Source organism: Hemitrygon akajei, chromosome 15 (assembly GCF_048418815.1).
Source record: "Hemitrygon akajei chromosome 15, sHemAka1.3, whole genome shotgun sequence".
NCBI lineage: Eukaryota > Metazoa > Chordata > Chondrichthyes > Myliobatiformes > Dasyatidae > Hemitrygon > Hemitrygon akajei.
Genome location: NC_133138.1, coordinates 30,816,804 through 30,835,466, shown reverse-complemented (window position 1 = coordinate 30,835,466; position 18,663 = coordinate 30,816,804). Strand labels below are relative to the sequence as shown.

The 18,663-nt window shown below is 41.8% G+C and overlaps 1 protein-coding gene across 6 annotated transcripts in view; it reads left to right on the top strand.

The window, feature by feature from the left end:
- LOC140739250 (START domain-containing protein 10-like) overlaps nt 1-18,663 on the top strand; it is a 167,110-nt gene that overhangs the window by 113,147 nt on the left and 35,300 nt on the right. For all 6 annotated transcript variants that reach the window (XR_012101588.1, XM_073067379.1, XM_073067381.1 and 3 more), the window contains exons 4-5: nt 3,324-3,427; nt 6,266-6,383. Coding sequence is in view for 5 of the 6 variants with exons in the window: in XM_073067379.1 (XP_072923480.1) it covers nt 3,324-3,427; nt 6,266-6,383 (222 nt within the window). In the remaining variant the exon portion in view is untranslated. The remainder of the gene's footprint in view (nt 1-3,323; nt 3,428-6,265; nt 6,384-18,663) is intronic.

Genomic DNA, 18,663 nt, shown 5'->3' with positions numbered 1-18,663 from the left:
TTTGAAGGAAGTGAATACTTAAGCAATCAATTATTTTGTGGTTTATATTTGTAATTAATTTTGAGCACTTTGTAGAGATCTGTTTTCACTTTCACACAAAAGTATTTTTCTGTTGATCAGTGTCAAAAAAAGCCAAATTAAATCCACTGTGATTCAATGTTGTAAAGCAATATAACATGAAAACCTCTGTGGGTGGGACGATGAATAATTTTGTTACGCACTGTAGAACAAAGCAAAAATTATCAGGAGGCTAGAGGATTGGGAAGCTTTTAAAAACCTACAGAATCATTAGAAGGGGAAGTATGAAATTCTGAAAGCAAGCTGGCAAACAGTCTCAAGCATGCAAATAAATAAATAAATAAATGAGAGATGAGAGTGGATACAGGACCTCTAGAAAATGAGGATGGAGAAATAATAACAGGGATCAAGGAGATGGCAGATGATATAAATGAGTATTTAGTATCAGTCTTCACTGTGGAAGACACCAGCAGTGTGCCAGATATTGAAGGGTGTGAGGGAAGAGTGGTGAGTGCAGTTACTATTACAAGGGAGAAGGTGCTCAAAACACTGAAAGACCTAAAGGTATGTAAGTCACCTGGACCAGATGAACTGAATCCTAGGGTTGAATGAGGTAATGTTAGAGATTATGGAGGCATTAGCAATGATATTGCAAAAATCATTGGCATGGTGCCAGACGACTGGAAAATTGCAAATGTCACTCCACTCCTTAAGAAAGGAGGGAGGCAGAAAAAAGGAAATTATAGACCAGTTAGCCTGACCTCAGTGGTTGAGAAGATGTTGGAGTCAATTGTGACAGAGGATAGGATTGGACAAAGTCATCATGGTTTCCTTAAGAGAAAATCTTACCTTACAAACCTTTTGCAATTCTTTGATGAAATAGCATAAATGAAGGGGATGCTGTGGATGTTGTATATTTGGATTTTAAGAAAGCCTTTGACAAGGTGCCATAAATGAGGCTGCTTAACAAGTTAAGAGCCCATGGTATTGCAGGGAAGTGATTAGCATGCTTAGAGCATCTGCTGATAGGTAGGAGGCACAAAGTGGGAATAAAATGATTCTTTTCCGGTTGGCTGCCTGTGACTAGTGGTGTTCCGCAAAGGTCAGTGTTGGGACCACTTTTTGTGCTGTATATCAATGGTTTAGATGATGGAATAGATGGCTTTGTTGCCACCTTTGCAGATGATATGAAGTTTGGTGGAGGGGCAGGTGGTTTGAGGAAACAGGAAGGCTTGAGAAAGACAGACAAATTGGGAGAATGCGCAAGAAAGTTGAAAATGAAATACAAGGTTGGAAAATGCATGACATGCACTTTGATAGAAGAAATAAATGTGCAGACTATTTTCTAAATGGGGGAGAAAACCCAAATATCTAAGATGCAAAGACACTTTGGAATTCTTATGCAGAACACCCTGAGGTCAGCTGAGAAGATCATCGGGGTCTCTCTTCCTGCCATCACGGACATTTACACTACATGCTGCATCCGCAGAGGAAGCAGCATTATGAAGGACCCCATGCACCCGTCATACAATCTCTTCTCCCTCCTGCCATCTGGGAAAAGGCTCCGAAGCATTCGGGCTCCTACGACCAGACTATATAACAGTTTCTTCCCCTAAGCGATCAGACTCCTCAATACCCGAAGCCTAGACTGACACCTTGCCCTACTGTCCTGTTTATTATTTATTGTAATGCCAGTACTGTTTTTGTGCACTTTATGCAGTCCAGAGTAGGTCTGTAGTCTAGTATAACTTTCTCTGTGTTCTTTTTTATTACGTAGTTCAGTCTAGTTTTTGTACTGTGTCATGTAAACCATGGTTCTGAAAAACGTTATCTCATTTTTACTATGCACTGTACCAGCAGTTATGGTCGAAATGACAATAAAAGTTGACTTGACTTGACTGAAGGTTAACTTGCAGGTTGAGTCAGTGGTGAAGAAGGCAAATGCAATGTTAACATTCATTTCAGGAATTCTAGAACATAAGAGCAGCAATGAGGATTTATAAGGCACTGGTGAGGTCTCTGCTTGAGAATTGTGAAAAGTTTTGGGTTCCTCAGCTAAGAAAAGATGTGCTGGCATTGGAGAAAATTCAGAGGAGGTTCCCAAAGATGATTCTGGGAATGAAAGGGTTATCATATGAGGAACGTTTGATGGCTCTGGCCTGTACTCGCTGGAATTTAGAAGGATGAGGGGTATCTCATTGAAACCTTCTGAATGTTGAAAGGTCTAGCTCGAGTAGATGTGGAAAGGATGTTTCCCATGGTGTGGAAGTCTAGGACAAGAGGGTGCAGCATCAGGATAGAAAGGCTTCTGTTTAAAGCAGAGATGTGGAGAAATTTCTTTAGTCAGAGGGTGGTGAATCTGTGGAAATTCTTACCACAGGCAGCTGTGAAGGCCAGGTCATTGGTTGTATTTAAGGCAGAGATTGATAGGTCTTGATTGGCCATGGCATCAAGGTTTATGGGGAGAAGTCCAGGGAGTGGTGCTGAGGACGGAAAAAAGGGATCAGCCATGACTGAATGGCAGAGCAGACTCGGTGGGCCAGATGGCCTAATTCTGCTCCTATGTTCTATGGTCTTATGAGGTACACATATATACCTGCTCATTAAAGCAAATACCTAATCAGCCAATCATGTGGCAGAATCTCATTGTATAAAGGCATGCAGACATGATCAAGATGTTCAATTATTGTTCAGATCAAACATCAGACTGGGGAAGAAACGTGATCTAAGTGACTGACCGTCGAATGATCTTTGGTGCCAGATGGGAAGTGTGAGTACCTCATAAACCGCTGATCTCCTGGGAATTTCTCACACAGCAGTCTCTGGAGTTTACAGAGAATGGTGTGAAAAACAAAGAAAAACCCAGTGAGTGGCAGTTCTGTGGGTGAAAATGCCTAGTTAAAGTGAGAGGTCAGAGGAGATTGGCCGGACTGGTTCAAGCAGACAGGAGGGCGACAGTAACTCAGATGACTACACGTAACCACTGTGGTGTGGAGAAAAGCATCTTTGAATTCACAACATATAAGGAACCTTATGTTCGTTATACATAATACACAACATAAGGATGGGCTACTGCAGTAGAAGACAAAGACAATTCATTCAGTGGCTACTTAATTAAGTTCAGGTGGTTCCTAATAAGGTGGCTGCTCTGTGTATATTCCACATGCAATATTCCAGTTTGAGTATCAATTATTCTGAAAGAAATGCAGAACTTATCAGCAGGACTCATTTAATTAAAGTGCTGTTTGATGTCCTGTCCACATGCAACAGATGTTAATAAGCTGTGTGCTCTTTCTCTCGGCTAGGGAGGTGTCCAAGTCCGTTGAAGAATAGAGATTTTGTTACCCTGCGATCGTGGCTTCCCCTTGGCAATGACTACATGATCGTCAACTACTCGGTGAAGCATCCGGTGAGTAAGACTGTTGAGAGGTGATCTTTCAGTCTTTGTGAAAGGTACGCTGATTTGGAAGCGACTCTTATAGAAAAGTAACAAATGTAAAACTCAATAACACCATCAAATGATACAAAACCAAAAGGGATTTTAAGTATGGAGGAGGACGTAGAGAGGCTTCAAGGGTATATAGACTAATTTAACATAGAACATAGCACTCTGCAGCACAGTATAGGCCTTTTGGCTCACAATATTGTGTCCACATTTTAACCAACTCCAAGATCAATCTAACCCTTCCATCCTACATAACCCTCCATTTTTCTGTCATCCATGTGCATATCTAAGAGTTTCTTGATATATCTGCCTCCACCACTGCCCTCGGCAGCGTGTTCCGTGCACTTACCATTCTCTGTGGAAAAAAGCTTACCACTGACATCTTCCCTATAGTTTCCTTCAATCACCTTAAAATCATGTCCTGTAGCTATTAATGCCCTGTGAAAAAAGTCTCAGACTATCCTTCATACCCTCTCTTGGTGGAGTGGACAAGAAAATTACAGATGTAGTATAATGTGAAGAATTATGAGGCTATCCATCTTGACATCTGAGATTTAAAAAACAGTTCATTTGTTCATTATGTGCTATGTCATATGACGTAGGCGATCGTGGTCTTTCCATGATCATGATTGTTCTTGGCAATTTTTTCTTCACAAGTGGTTTGCCATTTCCTTCTTCTGGGCTGTCTTTATAAGCCGGGTGACCCCAGCCATTATCAATACTTTTCAGAGATTGTCTGCCTGGCATCAGTGGTCACATAACCAGAACTTGCGATATGCACCAGCCAACAAAATATTTTATGTGCCATAGGTTTGCCATCCCTGGGCTGATAAATCTTCATTGCATTCTCTCTGTAGAAAATATATGATCAGTACTGTGCACAATACTTCTGGTGTGGTCTCACAAATGTCCACTCTAGATTACAGTAACGCATCTTTACTCCATAATCAAAGTCAGTCCAAAATTTGTCTTCCTGATTTCTCATTGTACCAACATGTTGGCCTTCTGTAACCTTTTTTTCCACACAAACCTTCAAGGCCCATTGAACAAAATCACACAATCTCTCACTATTTAAAAAAATCAACATCTTGTACAACTGTGGCATGTTGTCCCAACTCTAATACTCATTTACTTGGCCGATGAAGGCAAGCATAGTATATGCCTTCCTTATCATCCTGTCTACTCATGTCTGTGCGCATCTGACTGATTAGTAGTTTTTAATTTGCCAAACATGTTTTAAATTGAAGAGGAAGGGATGGTGTACGAAGAAGTATCTGTGATATAGTGGAGACAAGGAGAAGATGGATAACACACAGAAGGGTGATCAAGGCTGTTAAAACCAGCTAATCTGTTTGAGGAGATGTAAATGGAGAATAAACAGATGAGAAAAAATAAACTGGAACTCTGAGACACAGAATATCTTCAACATTATTTCAGATTTTCAACAACTGTTCCCGTTCCAGATGATTTTTTTTTTGAAGTATCAGGTTATTTGCTCATTATTCCTTAGTTGGGAATTCATGTTCCCTGCACTATAATAGCTTTTATATTTCGTAGTCGGTTGTAAAACAATTTTGTGAAATTATCAAAGGATGTAAAAAGCATTACATAAATTCAAGCCAACACACCCAAAGTGTTGGAGGAACTCAGCAGACCTGGCAGCATCTGCAGATTTGGGGATCCAAAGCATGTGTTGGTTTGGATCTCCAGTATCTGCAGATTTTCACTTGTTTGTTGTTACGTACCCCGTAACTGGGTGTCTAACCAGCAAAGATAGAAGAATCTGTTGGAGTCTGGTGGTACTATTTTCAAACAGTGTTTATTAGTAAAATATATAAATCAATATCAACAATGCAAATGTATAGATAATACACATTAGCAATACTAAACCTAAAAGTATGGGTATAATAATAATCAATAATAAACAAGCTCTATCGATGTCTAGGGGATAATGAATTGTCATATGTGAATATAAAGTTCAGTTCAGTTCATATGTGCTGAGGTAGATGTTGGTTGTTGTGTTGTAATCGTTGGAGAGAGACAGAGAGAGAGAGAGCAAGCAAACTGTAACAGCTACAGGCAGGCAAACCTTCTTTATGTTCTTGATCCGTCGTTTTGTTGTGGCCATTCAGGTATGACCCCTCTGTCCTTCAGCTAGACCGTTCTTCTGTGGTGGACTCGTCACCCAGCCATGAGTGGACACACACACAAGCCCCCACCGGCCCTGCTATAACACTATGAGTTAAACTGACCGATTCTTCGTTCGGTCCCCGATGCCCCACACCTTCACGTGGGTTCCAACACTCAATCAGTGCTCAATAGTGTGTCTGAGGGGTGTCTCCCCAGACCTCACTTTTATCCCTACTCACGGGGTCTCAGGCGTCAATCAGTTTTGAATGGCTTTGTCCATCAAACCAGCCCACTCCGGCTGTCCACTGAGGAATTTTAATGAACAGAATAGTATAAGGTAAACAATCCTTCTCAGAAGCCATAAGTCTTTCAGAAGTCATAATATGGTGAGTCAACAAGCCTCTCTCCCCCTTCTTTATCTCTCTCTTATCTGTAGCAGATGTTCCAATTCCAGCATGTTTTCCCCTCACATCTCTCTCTCTCATTAGCAGCATAGCAACAGTAACGGTTTGTGATTCTCCCAGGGGGGGGGGGGGGAGAGATGGGCAACTCTGCACCCTTCTGCCCATCAGAGCTGTTCATTGTTCGTAACATTGTAATTCTACATATAATCAAAATTTATTCTTTACAGAGTGTAGCTAATTTGTCTTATTTCTGATGATTTATTTGCAGAAATATCCACCAAAGAAGGACATAGTACGGGCTGTCTCACTGCAGACTGGATATTTCATTAAATCCAATGGAGCCAACAGCTGTACGTTGTACTACTTGACCCAAGTGGATCCACGAGGTTAGTGCACCAACTTAGCTAACTTTATGGCCAGATCAATCCAGATCCTGTTCAAAAAATTGGTTGAAAACCTGGCAGAATCTCGGGATGGGAATAAACAATTGATGCTTTTGGCCAAAACATTTCATTATTGATGCCTGACCTGCTGAGTTTCTCCAGCATTTTGTGTATGTTACTCAACATTTTTGGCATCTGCAGATTCTCTTGTGTTATCAGCTTAAACCTGTTTTTGTCCATGACTTTCATGAAGTGGTTCCAAAGATCTTTGAAAGAAAACTGCTTGTTGGAGATTTCTACTGACGGAAGAGCATACAACATAAGATATAGGAGCAGAATCAAGCCATTTGGCCTGTTGAACCTACTCCACCATTCCATCATGGCAGATTTATTTTCACTCTCAACCCCATATTCCTCTTTTCTTCTCATGGCCTTTGATGCCCTTAATAATCAAGAACCTATCAACCTCAGCTTTAAATACACCAAAAGACTTAGCCTCCACAGTCATCTATGGCAATAAGTTCCACAGATTCACCACTCTTTGGTTGAAGAAATTCTCTTCATCTCTATTCTAAAAGGATGTCCTTGTATTCTGAGGCTGTGCTCCCTAATCCTAGACTCCTCACTATTGGAAGTATGCTCTCCACATCCTTTGAATATTCTGTAGGTGCTTCCCCCCACCCACCCCCAACTAATTCTTCTAATCTCCACTGTGTACAGGCCCTGAACCATCAAACGCTCCTCATAAGTTAACTCTTTCACTCATGGGATCATTCTTGTGAAAGTTCTCCTCTATTAGAATAAAGAGAATATCCAAGGCATGAGGGAGGATCTGGCCAAAGATAGTTGGAAGGAGATATTAGTGGTGATGATGGCAGATCAGCAGTGCTGGAGATTCTGGGAACAGTTCAGAAGGCTGTTACATCCCAAAGAGGAAGAAATATTTTAAAGGAAGGTTGATGCCACCATGGCTGACAAGGGAAGTCAAAGACAGCATAAAAGCAAAAAGATGGGCATGTAATATATCGTGAAAATTAGTGAGAAATTAGAGGATTGGGATGCCTTTAAAAATCAACAGAAAGCAACTGAAAAAGCAATAAGGAAAGTAAAGATGAAATATGAAGTTAAGCTGGCTGATAATATAAATGAGGATACTTAAAGATTTTTCAGATATATAAAGAGTAAAAGGGACATGAAAATGGATATCGGACACTGGAAAATTATGCTGGAGAGGAAGTAATGAGGGACAAAGAAATAGCAGGTGAATTTATTAAGTAATTTGCATTATTCTTTACTGTGAAAGACACCAGCAGTATGCCAGAAATTCGTGTGTCAGGGGACAGAAGTGAATGTTGTTGCTCTCATTAAGGTGGAGGTTCTTGCAGAACTGTAAGCTCTAAAGGTGGATAAGTCAGCTGGACTGCTTCACCCCAGGGTTCTGAAGGCGGTAGCTGAAAAGATTGTGGAGGCATTAGTAATGATCTTTCAAGAATCACTAAACTCTGGGATGGTTCTGGAAGACTGGAAAATTGCAACTGTCACTCCAGTCTTTAAGAAGGGAGAGAGACAAATAAAAGGAATTTATAGGCCAGTTAGCTTGTATTCAGTATTTGGTTATATGTTGGAGTCCATAATTAAGGATGAGGTTTTGGAATACTCGGAGGCACATGATAAACTAGGCCAAGGTCAGCATAGATTCCTTAAGGCCTGACAAATCTATTGGACTTTTTTGAGAAAATAACAGGCAGGATAGACAAAGAAAATAGATTTTGTTTATTTGGATTTCAGAAGTTGTTTGACAAAGTGCCTCACATGGGGCTGCTAAACAAGAAAAAAAACTCATGGAATTACAGGAAAAATAATAGCATGGATAGAAGATTGGCTGACTGACAGAATACTGTACAAATAATGGAAATAAAGGGAGCCTTTTCCTGGTTGACTGCTGCTGACTAGTGGTGTTCTACAACGCCTGGAGTCGGGACCCGCTTCTTTCACATTATAAGTCAGTGATCTGAATGACGGAATTGACAGCTTAGTAGCCAGGATTGTGGACAATACGAAGATAGGTGAAGGGGTAGGTCATTTTGAGGAAGCAGGAAGTCTGCAGAAAGACTTGGAGTAGGAAAATGGGTAAACAAAAGGCAGATGGGAAGAATAGGGTCATGCAGTTTGATAGAAGGAATAAGTGTGTAGACTATTTTATAGGTGATGAGAAAATTCAGAAATCAGAGGTGTGAAGGGACTTGGGAGTCCTCGTGCAGGATTCTCTTAAGGTTAACTTACAGATTGAGTCGGTAGTAAGGAAGGCAAATGCAATGTTAGGATTTATTTTGAGAGAACTAGAATATAAAAGTGAAGAAGTAATGCTGAAGCTTTATCAGGCATTTGTTTTTTTCTTCGCAACCATCTACAAAAACAGAGGAGTGCCCCCAAAGAATGAATGACAGTTAAATGTCAGAACCCCAAAGTCCCCCACAGCTCCCTTCCCTCCTGCGCATAAGCGGCGGCAAGCAACAATCCCCCTCTCCCCACCAGCAAAAAAAGCATCGACACTCGCCACTGAGCACTCAAGCATGCAGCGAAGCAACAAGCAAAGACACAGACCTGCAGTACCCCAAGGACTACTCGTTCACCTGGTATTTGACATACCACAGGCTCTCTCTCTCTCTCTCTCTCTCTCCCTCCCCCTCTCCCCCCCCTCTCCCCCCCTCTCTCCCCCCCTCTCTCCCCCCCCTCTCTCCCCCCCTCTCTCCCCCCCTCTCTCCCCCCCTCTCTCCCCCCCTCTCTCCCCCCCTCTCTCCCCCCTCTCTCCCCCCCTCTCTCCCCCCTCTCCCCCCCCTCTCTCCCCCCCCCCCTCTCTCTCTTCCCCCCCCCCCAATAAGGGAGAGAGAGAAGTCTCTGTTTCACAGTGAGAAGGGAGACATAACAAACAGCTCGCTGGTTTATGATGTTAGAAGTCCATTCCGATCTCAGGTCTCTGGGCACACAGCTATAGATCTTCCGACTCCCATGACACACCGATCTGCCAGGACACCGACCTTCTATCCGCACGCCACCAGAGCCATGAGATCTTGGCCCTCCGAAGGTGAGCTGAGCTCTTAGCCTGCACCCTTGGCATGTCGAATAACAGACAGCTGTGAAACCCTGAGAGCGGGTCCCATTACCGCAAAGAACCGAAGTTCGTGTGTAACTCCAGGTCAGGGTCTTCAAAAGAACCCTAAAACAGAAAAATAGAGATGTTAAAGATGGAAATTGAGCTGTTTCCGAAGATGCAAGCAAATCAGTTGCCGTTAGGCACCATTGTCTGTTCCTAAGTTCCTCCTTCTTGGGAATAAAAGGCTTAACATATGAAGAGTGTTCAATGGCTCTAGGCTTGCACACACTGGAGTTTAGAAGAAATGAGGGGGAATTTTATTGAGACCTATCAAATATTGAAAAGATTAGATAGAGTGGACATGGAGAGGATGTTTCCTGTAGTGCTGGATTTAGGGCCAGAAGGCACAGCCTCAGAATGGAGGGATATCCCTTAGGTGCAGACATGGAGGAATTTCTTTCGCTATATGGTATTGAATCTGTGGAATTCATTGCCACAGACAGCTATGGAGGCCAGGTCTTTTGGTATATTTAAAGTGGTGTTTGATAGGTTCATGATTATTAAGGTAATCAAAGGTTACAAAGAGAAGACAGGAGAAAGGAGTTGAGAGAAATAATAAATCTGCATTGATGGAATGGCAGAGTAGACATAATGGGCTGAATGGTCTCCCCAATGCTTACATGTCCTTTCTCAGATAAAGAGCTCAAAACTGCTCACAATACTCCATTCTCCGTCTGACCAGTGCCTTATAAAGCCACACTTTTACATCCTTGCTTTAAAATTCTAGTCCTATTGAAATGAATGCCTGTTGAACTTATTCCTTCAACTAATTTGCAGTGTATTCCCTCTGCCACTTCTTTGCATTCCATGGGTTAAAATGCCAAAACAAAAAGCTAATGATCTGTGGATTGTTACCTGATCTGCGTGCAGATTGGTACAGGGTGCATATAATCAGTGAACTGAATGCATGGCTCAAGGATTGGTATGGGAGAAGTGCGTTTGAATTTGTGGGGCATTGGCTGCGGTATTGGGCAATGAGGGAGCTGTCCTGTTGGGATGGGCTTCACCTGAACCATGCTTTACTGATCCACAACAGTGCTATAGGTGCTTGTAGCCAATCTATGGGTCAGTAACTTTGGGAGAATATGTAGGGAGGTGATAATGGCAAGGACAGATCACCAGGGAGGGGTGTCATTTAGGGAGTTACAGATGAGATGGGGGTACTTGCTTTGAACTTGGTGTTCAGCTAGTGTACTTCTAAAATGACCAGTGCCAAACTGGTATATAGTATCACTGGCAGGGGAAGGACTGAGGTCTTGGCATTTTTATCACATATTCCAAAAACGAGCAGATGATCTTGACTTGGAAGTTTGACTATTGTCAGATTGCTCATCAAATGGCCAACATTACATACCAAAGATTTCAAAGATTGTAAGATTGAAAACCTGAGAAATGAGGGCCAGGCTGTTTGAGTTCCACCCATCCTGATCAAAGAGGCAAGCTCAGTTTAAGGGCCAAAGCTCTGTCTCAAAACTAATAACGTTAGATGATATTATGCTGGCATTGTAGGCTGATAGGCCTATTCTCTTCTATGTTGTTCTGAGTTCTGTACTATAGCCCTGCATTTATAGTAATTTGTGTTGTTGGTGCATCTGTTCCAAATTATGAAACCCACTTGCAAAAACCAACATGAACTTAAATAATGTCAATAAACCTTGTGGAAAATGAATGCTTCATTCAATTCACTCACACTGATTAGTCATGGGTTGCCTGAGCATTTAAGCATAGAGCTCTTCAGGCTTCTTCAGGCTTCCTTAATATAAGGATCCCTGTGATGGCGCCAACACTACAGACACCACAGGTGAGTTGCGCCAACTTTCCTTTCATCAGTCTCTGCCTCCACCCATCTCTAATTGATCTAATCTCTAACCCTCTCCCTCATTGATGTAAAAATAAGGAAAATGCAAAATACATTAACAAACAGCAAATAACTTGTGCAGAACATAAGTTATTGCTTCTTCGTGCATTTAAGTAATTGGTGGTGTTTGTTCCATGGAAAGTTGTCTTGCAGTGTCAGCTTTTTACATCTTCCCAAGGAGTCTGTTTGTCGAATCTGCGAATTTCTGTTTACATATTTACAGAAGTGTGAGATTAAAATATAGAGCTGCTACACCATTAAGCTTCATAAAGCTTCAAAAGTTAAATCACTTCTAATGTGTAATTGCTGTACTGTTCTTGTAGTTCATGTGCTCCTGTCATCTGCTCTACAGATGGGCTTTTAATGCTCAAATTGTAGACTTGTTAAAATGAAAGTATAGACCTTTGAAGCACAGTGCATGTTTAGCCACAAGCCTGTAAACCAAATGTAGCTTAATTAAGAATCTTACGATCTGTTTACTTGCTTGCCTGCCTTTAACAGCTGTCACTCCCTGACAGCCCTGACACAGTGTAAGCTGTACAAATAAAATCTTGAACTTCTCAGGCAGGATACAGTAATTTAGGAGAAAACATCATACCAACACTGAATGCTTTACCAGGGAGAGGTTAGAACCATTTGGAAGAAGGAAATATGAACTTACTCAAAAATATCAGATTCTAATGGGACATCACAGGGTAGAGAGCATCGAACATAAAACTCCACAGCACAGTACAGGCATTTTGGCTCATGTTGTTGTACTGAACATTTAATGTATCTAAGATCAATCTAATGCTTCCTCCCATATTGCCCTCTGTTTTTCTCTCATCCATGTACCTAGAATCATCCTTCATCTGTTGGTAAATGATAGAATCAGGAGGAATTCCCGACAATATGGAGAGAATAAATCATGCAATTAATGTAATGGTGTCTATCTCTACACATCCCAACTTGTAATCTTAGACCCACAAATACTGTTTTGCTTTGCGTTCCGAGAGCCAAGCACTGGCGATGTGGTCTTGTGCTCCAGTAAGCTAGAATACTCTGCCAACTGAGATATGTCAGACTAGTACCGTGGAATGTTTCAAAACACTTATAAAAATCTGCTTTTTTTAAAAATAAATTTGGCCTACTTATACGATTACTTGATGCTTGTTGATTTTCAAAGTTCAAAGTAAATTTATTATCAAAGTACATGTATGTCAACAAGTGGGGCGCCACACAAGGGTATTGGTTAGCACAACACTTTAAAGTACCAGTGACCCAGGTTCAATTCCCACGGCTGTCTGTAAGGAGTTGGTGCATTCTTCCTGTGACCACGTGGTCTTCCTCCCACAGTCCAAAGATGTACCAGTTGGTAGGTTGATTGGTCACTGTAATTTATCCCGTGATTAGGCTAGGGTTAAATCGAGGGTTGCTGGCTTGAAGGGATGAAAGGACCTATTCAACACTGTATATCAATAAATAGAAAATAAATAAAATCTGTAAGTAAAATAAGGACTGTCATATGTTGAAAGATTGGAGCGACTGGGCTTGTATACACTGGAATTTAGAAGGATGCGAGGGGATCTGATTGAAACATATAAGATTATTAAGGGATTGGACACACTGGAGGCAGGAAGCATGTTCCCGCTGATGGGTGAGTCCAGAACTAGAGGCCACAGTTTAAGAATAAGGGGTAGGCCATTTAGAGCAGAGATGGTCACCCAGAGAGTGGTGGATATGTGAAATGCTCTGCCTCAGAAGGCAGTGGAGGCCAAGTCTATGGATGCATTCAAGAGGGAGTTAGATAGAGCTCTTATAGATAGCGGGGTCAAGGGATATGGGGAGAGGGCAGGAACGGGGTACTGATTGTGTATGATCAGCCATGATCACAGTGAATGGTGGTGCTAGCTAGAAGGGCCGAATGGCCTACTCCTGCACCTACTATCTATTGTCTATAGAACAGTAACTATAACAGGATTAATGAAATATCAACAAGAGTGCAGAAGACAGCAAACTGCGCAAATGCAAATATAAATAAATAACAATAAATAACAAGAACATGAGACAATGAACTAAAGAGTCTTTAAAAATGAGATCGTTGGTTGTGGGAACATTTCAATGATGGGGCAAGTGAGTGTAGTTATTCCCTTTTATTCAAGAGTCCGATGTTTGAGGGGTAGTAACTGTTCTTGAACCTGATGGCGTGAGGCCTGAGGCGCTTGTACCTTCTACCTGACGACAGTAGTGAAAAGAGAGCATGACCTGAGTGGTGGGGATCTCTGATGATGGATGCTGATATCCTACAGGAGTGTTTCATGTGGATGTGCTCAGTAGTTGGGAGGACTAGTCCCGTACGTACTGGGCTGAATCCTCTATCTTCTGTAGGATTTTCTGTTCAAAGGCATTGGTGTTTCCATACCAGGTTGTGATGCAGCCAGTCAATATACTCCCCACTACAAATCTATAGAAGGTTATCAAAGTTTTAGATGCCATGCCAAATCTCTGCAGACTACTAAGGAAGTAGAGGCACTGCCAAGCTTCCTTCACAATTGCATGTACATGCTGGGTTCAGGACAGGTCCTCTGAAATAGTAACACCCAGGAATTGGAAGTTGCTAATCCTCTTCTCTGATGAAGACTGGCTCACGGACCTCAGATTTCCCTCCCCTTATGTTTAAAATCAGTTCCTTGGTCTTGCTGACATTGAGTGAGGGGTTGTTGTTATGACACCGCTCAGCTAGATTTTCAGTCTCCCTCCTATATGCTGTTTTATCATCACTCTTGATTCGGCCCAAGTCAGTAATGTCATCGGCAAACTTGAATATGGCATTGAAGCTGTGCTTAGCTACACAGTCAGAGGTGTAAGGCCACACAGTCATCTACATTTGATTACATTTTCTACAGTGCCTATAAAAAGTATTCACCCCCCCCCCCCAGAAATTCTCATGTTTTACTGTTTTACAACATTGAATCACAGTGTTTAAATCATTTGGCTTTTTGCAACACTGATCAACAGAAAAAGACTCTTTCATGTAAAGTTAAAACAAATCTCTACAAAGTGATCTAAATTAATTAAAATATAAAGCACAGAATAATTGATTGCTTAAGTATTCACCCCCATTAATATGACATACAAAATCATAACTGGTGCAGCCAGTTGGTTTTCGATGTTGCATAATTAGTTAAATGGAGATCACCATGTGCAGTCAAGGTGTTTCAATTGATTGTAGTAAAAATACACCTGTATCTGGAAGGTCTAACAGCTGGAGAGTCAGTATCCTGCCAAAAACTACACCATGAAGAAAAAAGAACACTACAAGCGACTCCACGAAAAAGTCATTGAGAAGCACAAGTCAGGAGATGGATACAACAAAATTTCCAAGTCACTGAATATCCCTCGGAGTACAGTTAAGTCAATCATCAAGTGATGGAAAGAATAGGGCACAGCTGTAGATCAGCCTAGATAGGCCGTTATCAAACACTCACTGACCAGGCAAGAAGGGGGTGAGTGAGGGAGGCCACCATGACAACTCTGGAGGAGTTACAAGCTTCAGTGGCTGAGATGGGAGAGATTACACATACAACAACTCACAAACAAGAGAAAGTATGCAGATGCTGTAAATTCGAGCAACACACAGAAAATGCTGGAGGAACTCAGCAAGCCAGGCAGCATCGAGAAAAAGAGTACACCTGTCAACATTTCGGGCCGAAACACTTCGGCAGAACGTAAAACAGCTGTTAACTGGGTGCTTCACCGATGGCAGCTTTATGGGAGAGTGGCAAAGAGAAAGCCACTGTTTTAAAAAAAAACTCACATGAAATCTCAGCTAGAGTTTGCCAGAAGGCATGTGGGATGCTCCATAGTCAGCTGGAAGAAGGTTCTATGGTCTAATGAAACCAAAGTTGAGCTTTTTGGCCATCAGACTAAACACTGTTTGGTGTAAACCAAACATAGAACATCATCAAAAGCACAACATTCCTACCATGAAGCATGGTGGTGACTGCATGATTCTTCACTGCAACAGGCTGTGGAAAGCCTGATACAGTCTGCAAGAGAACTGCAACTTGGAAGGTTTGTTTTCCAGCAAGACAGTGACTCCCCATCATAAGCCAAAGCTGCATAGGAATGGCATAAAAGCAACAAAGTTAATGCCCTGGAGAGGCCAAGTCAGAGTCCAGACCTCAGTCCAATTGAGAATTTGTGGCTGGACTTGAAAAGCTCTGTTCACTCATGATCCCCATGCAATCCGGCAGATCTTGAGCAGTTTTGTAAAGAAGAATGGGGAAAAATTGCAGTGTCCAGATGTACAAAGCTGCTGGAGACCTATCCACACAGACTCAAGGCTGTAATTGCTGCCTAAGATGCATCTACTAAATACTGACTCGAAAGGGGAGAATACTTATGCAATCAATTACATTGTGTTTTATACTTGTAATTTATTTATATCATTTTGTACAGATTTGTCTTCATTTTTACACAAGGGAGTCTTTCTGTTGATCACTGTCAAAAAAGCCAAAGTAAATCCACTGTGATTCAATGTTGTAAAGCAATAAAACATAAAAGCTTCCAATGGGGGGCGGTGAATACTTTTTATAGGCACTGTAGTTTAGTATATTTGCTTACATTTTATTCTGTATAATGTAAATAATTTTTTTATTATTATTATTATTATTAAGAGTCTTTTAAATGTCCCTAATATATCCTCGTCCACCACACTCTTGGTTGTGCAGTCCTCACACCCACCATTCTCTGTTTAAAATAATTACCTCTGACATCCCCCTGTAGTTTCCTCCAGACATCTTAAAATGATGCCCCCTTGTATTAGCATTTCCACCCTAGGAAAGTTTCTCTGGTTATTCACTCTGTCGATACCACATATCATCTTGTACACCTTTATCAAAGCACCTTTCATCCTCCTTTGCTCCAAAGGGAAAAGCACTAGCTCACTCAACCTATCCTCATAAGACATGCTCTCCAATCCAGGCAGCATTGTGGTAAACCTCTCCTGCACCCTCTCTAAAGCTTTGACATCCCTCCTATCTATAATGAGACAATCAGAGCTGAAAACAGTTTTCCAAGTGTGGTCTAACCAGAGTTTTATAGAGCTGCAGCATTATCTTACAGCTCTTGAATTCAGTCCACCAACTAACGAAGGCCAACACACCAAATGCCTTCTAACAACCCTGCCAACTTGTGCAGTGAGGTATTTCCAATAGTGGGAGTGATATAAATGAGAAGACAGAGCTTCAAAATGAGGGGCTGTAGAATTGGATTTGTTTATTATTTTCACATGTATTGAGATGCTATGAAAAACTTGTTTTGCATACTGTCTATACAGATCAAATCATTGCACAGTGCACGGAGGTCAACGAGGTTAGAACAATAATGCAGAATAAAGTATAACAGCTGCAGAGAAAATGCAGTGCAGGTAAACAATAATGTGCAAGATCATATGAGGAAGATTGTGAGATCAAAAGTCCATTTTATCACACAGAGATGCTGGAGGGGCTTGGAGTCAGGCAGCACCTATTGAAAGAGGAAGAAAGCTGAGGTTTTGGACTGAGATGTTTCATCAGTATTTTCATTTTACCAGACAAGACAAACTGCCCTTGAAGTATGTATCCATTCCTTCTCACAGAAGTAGTGAACCTCAAGTTCCAGTTCATATTTATTGTCATTTGACTGTACATATATATGGCCAAAACAGCATTCCTATGGACTACAAAATGTATATCACACACAAAATATTACAATAAATAAGTTAAAATATTATTCAAAATGCATGTAATGTGCAGCACAGATAAACAGTAAGCAATAGAGTAAACAGATTGTGGTCCTAATGACAAGACCTTGATGGCAGCAGGGTATTAGTAGTCTCACGCCTGAAGGAAGAAGCTTTTACCCAGGTTGGCAGTCCTTGTCCTGCTCCTGTACCTCCATCCTGATGGTGGTAGGTGTCCTTGGCAATGCTTCAAGCCCTTCGTCTATAATATACCCAGTTAATGCCACTAATAAGATGGAGGAAGACCTGAGTAATCCTCTCAGCAGTTTTTACTAACCTCTGTAGACCCTGGAGGCTTCCGTTCCGTACAATGATGCAGCCAGACAGGACACTGTTAATGGTGCTCCTGTACACTCTTCTGATACAATGAGGACAGGGGGTCTTGCATGACTCAATATCCTCAGAAAGTGTTGACACTGGTGTGCTTTCTTGAATAAAAAGGAGGTGGTGTGGCTTCAGGTTAGAACGTCTGTTACGTGCACACCAAGGAACCTCGTGCTCTTCACTCTCTCCATGGCAGATCCACTGATGTGCTATAGAGAGTGGTAAACTAATGCTTTATTGAAGTCCACAATTGATTCTTTTGTCTTATCACAAACAAGAGTAAATCTGCAGATGTTGGAGGAACTCAGCAGGCCAGGCAGCATCAATGGAAGAGTACAGCCAACATTTCGAGCTGAGTCCCTTCATCAGGACTGGAGAAAAACTGATGAGGAGTCTGCGTTAGAAGGTGGGGGGAGAGGAGGAAGAAACACAAGGTGATAGCTGAAACCATGAGTGGGGGAGGGTGAAGAAAGGAGCTGGGAAGTTGATTCGTGAAAGAGATACAGGTCTGGAGAAGGGGGAATATCATATGAAAAGACAGAAGGTCGGGGAGGAGCATCAGAGGGAGGTGAGAGAGGGAAACGGGAATGTGGAACTATGAAGGAGGCAGGGGTCATTATGGAATGTTCAAGAAACCGATATTCAGGCCATCAGGTTGGAGGCTACCCAGACGGATCATAAGGTGTTGCTCCTCCGACCTCATCACAGCAGTAGAGGAAGCCGTGGACTGACATGTCGGAATACAAGTGGGAAATGGAATGAAAATGGGAAGCCAATAGGAGATTACACTTTTTTTGGCAAATTGGAAAAGGGCCAATGTAGCTGGAAGGTGGGACTTTATACCACTCAATAATCATGAACTTCTCAAAACTTTTCTTACTGATTGTGTGGAGTTTGCAAGAAACCTCAGAGATCTAAGATCTCCTTTGGTCAGAGTCAGCCACAGATGTTGCATTTTAGCTGTCTAGAAGCAAATCCAGACAGTACAGTAGGGGAGCAAGCTGTTGCCCATACAGCAATCTCCCTCTCTCCATGCAACTGATGATCCCAAAGAAACAGCAGAGGTCACAGAAGTTGCCAGTTAGTGATGAAGTTAACTTATGACTGCCTTACGGAATCCTGCATTGGACTTGCCCCTCAGAGTTTACTCTCAAAGCCTTCCTCAAGAATGGGTATGGCCGCA